General features: G+C 34.8%; 1 protein-coding gene across 1 annotated transcript; it reads left to right on the top strand.

The window, feature by feature from the left end:
- Positions 1-1,842: 1,842 nt before the first annotated feature.
- RAD51 (RAS associated with diabetes protein 51) lies at positions 1,843-8,658 on the top strand. The gene is made up of 9 exons (XM_089813633.1): positions 1,843-2,249; positions 2,385-2,529; positions 2,628-2,738; positions 2,881-2,972; positions 3,377-3,471; positions 3,558-3,671; positions 7,792-7,921; positions 8,024-8,145; positions 8,277-8,658. Exons 1-9 carry the CDS (start codon positions 2,151-2,153, stop codon positions 8,398-8,400), a joined length of 1,032 nt encoding a protein of 343 aa, XP_089669759.1. The 5' UTR covers positions 1,843-2,150; the 3' UTR covers positions 8,401-8,658.
- Positions 8,659-8,941: the final 283 nt, after the last annotated feature.

The raw sequence follows: 8,941 nt of genomic DNA, 5'->3' as shown, positions 1-8,941 counted from the left end.
TTGAGATGATCGATGAATACATATTGCAACTACCTAAACAATTAGTGATAAAAAATATGTTATTTAATTAGTTTATCAAATCCATGTTGAATGAAGTGGAACAAGCGTAGGATGAGGTGAAGAAGTCTATGAAATTGATGTTGTTATGATAGTGACTCATTAGCATTATAGGCAAATTAATTTTTGGATGGAAAGGTGATAGGATGGGTAGGTGATCAATGAAGTTGTGCTAGATAGATTAAAGAAGAACACACTCTTGAGCAACGATCGATTAACTAGTAATCAATGACCTGGGTTAAGGTTGTGGTGAATCTAGATAAATCAATCATTATCCAGTGACATGGATGTACATGTGGAGGTGATGATCTAGCATTACAGTAACTAAGAACAACATCTAGAAAAGGTTCTAGAGGAAGCATATGACAAATTAAAATGTGTTTGACCTTTGACACAAAATTATATGAATTATTTAGTGCAGTTGTGAAAGGTAGTTTGTAACATAAGATATTGTCTTATAGCAATTGGATATGAGAAAAATATTTAAATCTCACAACAATGAGACGTTTAGGGTTTGGTTAAGTAGGTGGAAATGGAAAACTAGCACAAATAGGTGAAGGATAAACATGTTTGACGTTGTTCATCATGGTGCAATAAGTGCGATGAAGAAGTGGAAAGTGCGATCCAACCAGGTAAGAGTTAAGTGTGTTGAAAAATGAGCTTAAGCGGATTTGATCAGGCTGAGGTAGTGTTGTTACACAAATCATTCATTCTATTGTTCCTAAAAATTGCAATAGGCGGAATCCCTTAACTGGGTGGATTCTAATAGGTCCTTATTGTAAATCTTTTAATAAGGTGATACTTTAGCTAAAGTTCAAAGTTTTTTAAACAAGGCTACCCCTAACAGGGCTAGAGGTAAATCCCCTAATAGGGTGGCACCTAACAATGTCTTTGTAACTTCTAACAGGGTTAAGCTCGTAACACGGTCTACTTCAGAATAGTACAATTATTTGTGGGTACCAATCCCCACCACGGTTTTGATCCAAGTTGGGTTTTCGCATAACCAAAATATCCGTGTCAAATGTGTGGATGATTTCATGAGATGGATGTTTTTATTTGCTGTTATTGAGCTGTTTATCAGTTAAATGTTAAAGATGTTGAAAAAGCTATTTCTTGATTGATTGCTGAACTTAGATTGCATAGTTTATACAACATTTTTTATTATTTAGAATATTCATAAAAGATTAGTCTTTAGGTGAATACTTGGATACTATTATAAAATAACCATAATACATAAATCTCCTCCATAATAACATCATACTAGAAGTTGATGACACTAAAGACATAGTGAAACACATTATAAAGTTGGGCCCCGTGTACAACCATTGAATGCATGTACTATGCAACATGTAAGGAGGACATATAAAAAGTCTTTATAATAGGTCATAAGTTCAAGATATTGAAAAATCAACACAATTGAACAAGCTCTTATGGTATATACATCAACATTAAGAAATTAATAATAATAAAGAATTTGACACAAGGTACTATAATATTTATAACATCAATTAGAATATAAAATTATTTTACATAACAAATATATGAAAGGAAATATAAATCTTTTACATAAAAATATATAAAAGAAATTACAAAAGGAAAACGTTACATTATTGAATCTACACACAAAACAAATCCAAATAAACATGTAGCTTGGCAATTTATTGAATGTATTAAACATCCAATCTACAAATTATATTTTATTTTTTCAAATTTAGGACTTCAATTTTTATTAGAAATAATTAGTGACTAGAAATATTTAAATTGTCCGATCATGATAACACACTTAGAGCTCTCCACCCTTTGTCCTAGAGGACAAGGATTGAAGTGGAAGATTCTGCAATAAGATATGTTTTTAACCCTTCATAACTGCGATATTGTCGGAACATTGGCGCCCATATCAAAATTTGAACAGAGAGAAGCCATCGTTGGCCGTCAGTTAAGCCAACTACAGGGAAGGACCATTTGGGTGCCCCTAAACATCCTTCTTCTGTATTGGCAAAGTTTAAACAGGGAAACGATCCCAGTGCACAAGCTAATTGCAGAGAAGGACCATTTGGGTATCTCTCAAAACATCGTTTTCACATTATTTTTCCATGGAGCAACAGCACTACAAGCAACAGAAACAAGTTGCGGAGGAAGGAGAACACATAGAAGAAGAGCAGCATGGACCTTACCCCATTGAACAGCTCCAGGTTTGTCTGACACATAATGATACATTTTTTCAAGTTCTTTCAGATGCCCATTGTTTTGAAAATATGCCCGTTCAATTAGGAATATAATTAAGCATGATTTTTGATTCAAGCTACTGTTTTCCTTTTGGGAATTAGGCCTGCGGGATTGCTGCTACTGATATTAAAAAGCTCAAGGATGCGGGACTTTGCACAGTTGAGGCTATTGCGTACTCTCCCAAGAAAGAGCTTGTTCAGATCAAGGGTCTCAGTGACGCCAAGGTCGATAAAATAATTGAAGCAGGTTCGGTTATCCGTAATCTGGGTTTTCAGCTGTCGTTCTGGGTTTTCTGTCTAGTTTTAATATCCGACTTTACTTAGATTTGAATCTTTTTCTTGCAGCTTCGAAATTGGTACCAATGGGCTTCACCAGTGCTAGCCAGTTGCATGCTCAGCGACTAGAGATTATACAGATAAGCTCTGGGTCAAGAGATCTTGACAAGATACTAGAAGGTATCCACAATCCGATTGAATTTTATGGTGTTTCTTTTATCATTTATTTTGTGTAGATCATACTGTGATTCTTTATATAGATTCTTTTAGAAGACCTTTGTGGCCACAACTGCTAATTCTCAGAGAACGGTGTTCTTAACAGGAGGAATTGAAACTGGTTCAATAACAGAAATTTATGGTGAATTTCGTACTGGAAAAACTCAGTTGTGCCACACTCTTTGCGTTACTTGTCAGGTAACCTTCTTTTGGATTTTAAGCCATACTGCTTTTTACTCATTTTGTGTCTCTCAGATTTTCTTCATTTGATTATAAATCCGGTCTGTATAATACTCGCTCTTTTCGGATGCGTTTGGGTCATTCATGATGTCAGTCACTCAATGTTGGCCTCTTAACCCAAAACCCTTCATGGTTTTTGGTAGGGCATTTAATGTACAATTCCAATAGAATAAGATGGTTTGTTCCAAATTAGTTATCTTTCAATTATGTTTCTACCCGCTTCTTGGAAAAAGGGTTACAAACTGTGGTGTATGGAAGGATTGTTGATTAACTTCAATGCTAGGGATTATGATTTGGAATACTCTTAATCTTTCACGTTCTGAAAGTGATTCAGTCGAACACTAAGGGTGGTCTTTGTATAGTTGCCTTTAGATCAAGGAGGCGGCGAAGGCAAAGCACTTTATATTGATGCTGAAGGAACCTTCAGACCACAGAGGCTTCTACAAATTGCGGAAAGGTTGAATAACTTTTGGTTTCACTTGTCCACTTTTCTTTGCAAAATTCCAGCTTCTAATTTCTAATGCCCGTTTGAAACTCTTATAGATTTGGGCTCAATGGAGCAGATGTGCTGGAGAATGTTGCCTATGCCAGAGCATATAACACAGATCATCAATCTAGGTTGTTACTGGAAGCAGCTTCAATGATGGCAGAGACAAGGTATGGAGTATTATTGTGCTAGTCTGTATGAATGGCTTTTCCTTTTACAAAAACTGGCCTTTGGTCCTTGTCCTTCTGTGTTGGATTAGCTGTTCAACCCCAAATGGGGTATCAATAGTGCAAATTGATCTTTCCGAATTGGGTGTTTTTGAAGGCAGTGGAATCTTTATTGCAGAAAATTTCGATTTCTCATCTATAATAGTGCAGTGATAATAAACTTCTGAAGGACTTTCCCCTTTATAAGCAATATTGGTTTCATTACACTTAGGCAGTTGTAAGCTCCCAGTTAGGATGCACAAGCCTTTGATGCTATGCTACACCGAGTCTTTCGATGGGGATGGCAGAAACATTATGAGGCTGTTTGTTGTGGGACGGTAAAGGACAATTATGTGAAAAATAGGAACATATAAAACTATAAGAGATTTCTCATATTTATATGAAACATTGATAATGTATTCATCATATGCTTTATAGAACCTTAATATGTAAATCTATAGCTGACTTGATGTGCCACATGAATTAACACACAATTGAACAAAATTCATTACTTTCATTGGTTGAATGTGTTCATTGCAAAACTCTAATGTGGGGTCTTTCTCTTACGATTTAGCCAAGCATGCTATCAATGCAACCATACACCTCTCCAAGGTTAGGTGCATTTGTGTTTCCATATCAAATATCTCTAAAAACTATAGTAATGATGGGAACGATGTGTCATGATTTATGCACCAACCAAAAAAGAATCAATCTTCCTCTCATCCTTCACCCTTCTCTCTTGCTTTGACTTAGAATTAGGCTGCTGATTCCACTTTGTTGTCATGACTATTAGTTGTAATGCCTCTAGCAACTTAAGCATTCTCTCCAAGAGAAGGTAGTAAGGTGCATCCTAATCCTAACAAGTTTAATTTTTTTTAGCGGAAGGTCCTGAGGAGTGCATGTAAAGTATGATGATTGTAGATAAACATTTGCACATCTGAAGCATTATTAACCATCTCTTTGATTTATTTGCTTTTGCCCATGTCCTAGAGCACATTATTCATGGTATCCACATAACGAAGAGTCACCCGCCAAATATGCTTCTAATCTGACTCACTTAATTTCTATGCAGCTTTGCACACATACGTTGCATTTGTTATTACTTGCACCACATTCTCTAGCTAAACCTCCTTGATAGCATCTCTAGGGATTTGGAACTAAAAACCAGTATCTTTGAGATACCTTGAACAATCAATAGCCTTAAAGAAGTAAGGGTGCTTTGTACTTGTGGCCAGAATGAGTGGAGGATGCTTTATATTTGTCCACCTATCCAAGATTATGTTGCATTGATTAGTGACTCAAATAGCTTATGTTTTCTCCATTAGAATATTAATGCTGGAATAGTTCTTAGCGGAGATCGTTGGCTCAAATTTGTCTCCCTTGGTAGAACTTATAATGGTCTTGCTTTGATTATTTTTGCCACGATCTCCTTATAAGTAGGGTGAGCCACACGTAATGGAATGACATTGACAAAGAAGAATTTTCTAATGGCATGATTTGCCTTGTATTTGTTCTTCTTATTAAATTACTTTTCCATTGTGTTCATGGCATCACTGAGAGCCATTCTATGTTTCCCCTCATGCTATGTTATGGCTGCCTTCGAACTAGAGTTGAACTAGATGGAAAAGTGCCTTTGAATTAGATGGAAAAGTATACGTAGAATGAGTTAAAGCTCATTGATTTGGGGTAGTCTTAGTATAAGTACAAGACTTTGGACAACAACCCCACAATTTATTTCTTTTAATTCTTTTTTCAAGTTATAATCCTTGACATACTCCTAGACCTTTGCTTGCGACATAAGGTGTGCATTTTGTGATGCTGTCTTGGAATTCAAGTCGACAAAATTACATCTTGATAGCCTAGTGCTCCATGTTGACCTAGGTTTTGCTTACAATTGTCAAATTGTTTTAAATGTATCTTCGTATCAAATTCACAAGGATAGCTAAAATGTGAATTGCCAACAGAACTAGTTGAACCCATAGGCTCTTCTTGATCCTCTTTATTCCTCTTGCTATGTAAAGTAGACTCATAGTTACATTGAATTGCAATTTTTTATGCTTACAACTTTTGGCTTGTTGAATCCAAGCATGTGAATTGTGTTATAAAAAAAACACTGGATGTATATGTATGTACATTTATATAATAATTATTTTTACATCGTTCCAATCGAGGTTATATACCTGATTTTGTATACATGGTGTTTTGCATGTTGGAGTATGTCTACATTTTTTTTCTTTTGGAGAGCACACATGTATTTCATATATGTATGTGTGTGTAAAATTATTTTTTGCATCTTTACCCAATCAATTTGCGTATCTGATTTTGTATGCTCATGTTTTGCACACTTTTCTACTTTTAGAAATATCACAATTTGATATCAATATAACTCAAATTTCAGATTTTTCTTTTCCTTATTCTGATAAACAAGATATATACAATATAGTCTCAGACGAGAACTATCAAATAATAACTCTTTTTTCTTTTCCAAAGCAATAGCTTAAGAGTTTAACCAAAACTCAGAAAATTTTATCTGAATTTACACAATTTTAGATTTTTAAGTGGAAGGAATGCATATCTAAATGATATATCATATGAATTTGTTTCCAACTAACAAGTCTACTCTTTATCCTTCAATAAAGGAAAATTGAAATTTACAGTACAATACTAGCCTTCTCCCAATAGAAAGGAAAACATAGTGACCTCTTAAGCCTTACTGTTCTTTATAACAAATGCAATCTTCCATATATGTCAAAATGAAGAGAAGGGTTCCATGCTTGAGGAAAATCAATAGAATAATGCTGATAGGAGAATCCACTTCCCTACCATATGATTGTACAAACATAATCAACCCCTGAAATAGCCTAATAGGTGAATCATCTAAGAATGGGTTGAACAATTTGCAAGTCAAAAACACAAGAAGTACAAGTATAAATGTAGTTTAGGAGTTCAAAAAATGCACCAACTCATTGGTTCAAGTCTATGGAGAGACATGAGGGATCCAAAATCTCTATGCAAAGCATAATAGAAGTGGACTTCTCTTACCCAAATAAATTCTACAATTTGGGTCTCAAGACTCAAACCCATGTATAGACTTCATATCAAATCTCACATCCGCACCATGCAAAGCCCCTACATAACAATTTTCCATACTCGACTAATTTAGAAAATATTTAAATGTATCAAATATAAACATCAATTACAATGGAACTCATTAACTACCTCTGTCTCCCTTCATATCAAGTGTATACTAATCGAAAAACGTTACTTGTGTCTTTGAAGGCACAAAAAATTGCAACGGTCTGAATTAACAAGCTTGATGCGAGAGGACTTAAGCAGCCCATTAGACTCTGTATTTAGGGTGAAGAATATGGGGATTAGTAACTCCTTACAAGTGCCAACCTCGTGTCTGTGGTGTACGTGCGTAAAGGAAGTTAAGGTGAATGTGACAAGTATCCATAGGAGTTACCATTAATCTAACTTCCATATTCCCTAATTGCAGGAATATTTATCCAAGGAGACAATGTTACATGACTTGTATTACATTCCCTTTGTAAGAGAATTACACAAGAGAAAATATTCCTATACATAACATTAAATTATTTGAAATTGACAAACAAAGACTGGTCTAAAGCAAACAAGATAAGCACCTGATTTCTTTCATCTCTGAAAACTATGACAGCATAATCTTTTATAGTTACCATTAAGGCTATCTCAAGATAGCTTCTAACTCCGCCCTCTGAAAAGGACTTCCATCTAGCTTTAGGTCTTTGAAAGAGGCTATTGGCAGCATTTCTTGCTAAAGGGATCAATTTCAAGTATCTATCCATTCAGAATATTTCTAGAGGCAGTTGAAGCAGCCAAATCAATTTTGAAGTTCAATACTGCTTTTGTTTGAATAAGTATACAATGTTTCTTTTACTGATCAATGGCATTATAAAGTCTCGATTTGATTTCTATCATATACATTTCAGTTTTACATAAAAAGGATTTAATGAATTTCAGGGCAACTTGTCTTTTTATGTGTTTCAACTTTTGATGGGTGTTATATTTATTCAGCTTCAATTTTTGATTTATATGTTGACAGGTTTGCATTGATGATTGTGGATAGTGCTACATCCCTTTATAGAACAGATTTTACAGGTAGAGGTGAATTATCAGCTAGACAAATGCATCTTGCTAAGTTCCTCAGAAGTCTACAGAAAATGGCAGATGAGGTAGGCATCTATTGACCCAAATAAAAACTTTGAGGAGCATAAAGTCATTGGGAATATGTTGTTATCATAATATTTTTGATTGTATGTGATTCTCTTGTACAGTTTGGTGTGGCAGTTGTGGTCACAAATCAAGTTGTTGCTCAAGTAGATGGTTCTGCTATGTTCGCTGGTCCCCAAGTTAAGCCCATTGGAGGGAATATCATAGCCCATGCTTCTACTACAAGGTGTCAATTGTGTTTTCTAAGTTCTTCGGTGATGGACATAATTTGCTTTTTGGCCAAAGATTAGAGAAGAAGATTTAATGATTAGATCTGGAATGTTGCTTACATAGAAAATTTATTTTTCACAATAACAGGCTCGCTTTTCGTAAAGGACGAGGTGAGGAGCGCATTTGCAAAGTGATCAGTTCGCCTTGCTTACCAGAAGCAGAAGCACGTTTTCAAATTTCTACTGAAGGTGTAATTGACGTCAAAGACTAATGTTGGGATTTCTTTCCTGCATAAAAATTGATGGAAAATTGTTTACCTGTATGATTTGTAATGTTCCAAAGTCCATTAACCATTTTTTGTTTTGTGAAATTCTTGAATCTACACATCTTTCCATTTTTATCTGTATATGTTAATTGTGAAGATGCCTCAAAAAGTAAAATGATGGCGAAGGCTTCCTAATCAGCTTTCTGAGATGTAAGTTTTATGTAATTTACACATTTTTAATGGACAAGACATTTTTTATTGGTATTTCGATTGAGGATGTGCATGCTGATGTTTACTTTTTAAACCACCTCCACTATTTCCTGAAAATGTAAGTATTGGATACAATGGTAACTATCAGTATATCGAGCATTTCATAATAATGAAATTCTGATATCAAATTCCTAGAATAGGAGGTTGATAGATGACTTGCTAGCCAAAAGACATTATTTTTATGTAAAGTTTGCATCACACAAGCAACTTGTTATGGAACATATAATTTTATAAGTAGAATTTGAACTAGTAAGCTGCATCCAAAATGTTTATGGTT

The sequence above is a fragment of the Cupressus sempervirens genome, chromosome 2 (assembly GCF_028749045.1).
Source record: "Cupressus sempervirens isolate cs-2001-9-10 chromosome 2, ASM2874904v1, whole genome shotgun sequence".
NCBI classification, from domain to species: domain Eukaryota; kingdom Viridiplantae; phylum Streptophyta; class Pinopsida; order Cupressales; family Cupressaceae; genus Cupressus; species Cupressus sempervirens.
The sequence above is the reverse complement of the archived record's forward strand: the minus strand, read 5'-3'. Positions and strand labels throughout refer to the sequence as shown.

Bases quoted from the DNA above. Each gene is read 5' to 3' on its own strand.
- RAD51 (XM_089813633.1), top strand. From the start codon at position 2,151: ATGGAGCAACAGCACTACAAGCAACAGAAACAAGTTGCGGAGGAAGGA. The intron at 2,250-2,384 runs GTTTGTCTGACA...TTTGGGAATTAG, and splicing joins ACCCCATTGAACAGCTCCAG to GCCTGCGGGATTGCTGCTAC. The intron at 2,530-2,627 runs GTTCGGTTATCC...TTTTTCTTGCAG, and splicing joins CGATAAAATAATTGAAGCAG to CTTCGAAATTGGTACCAATG.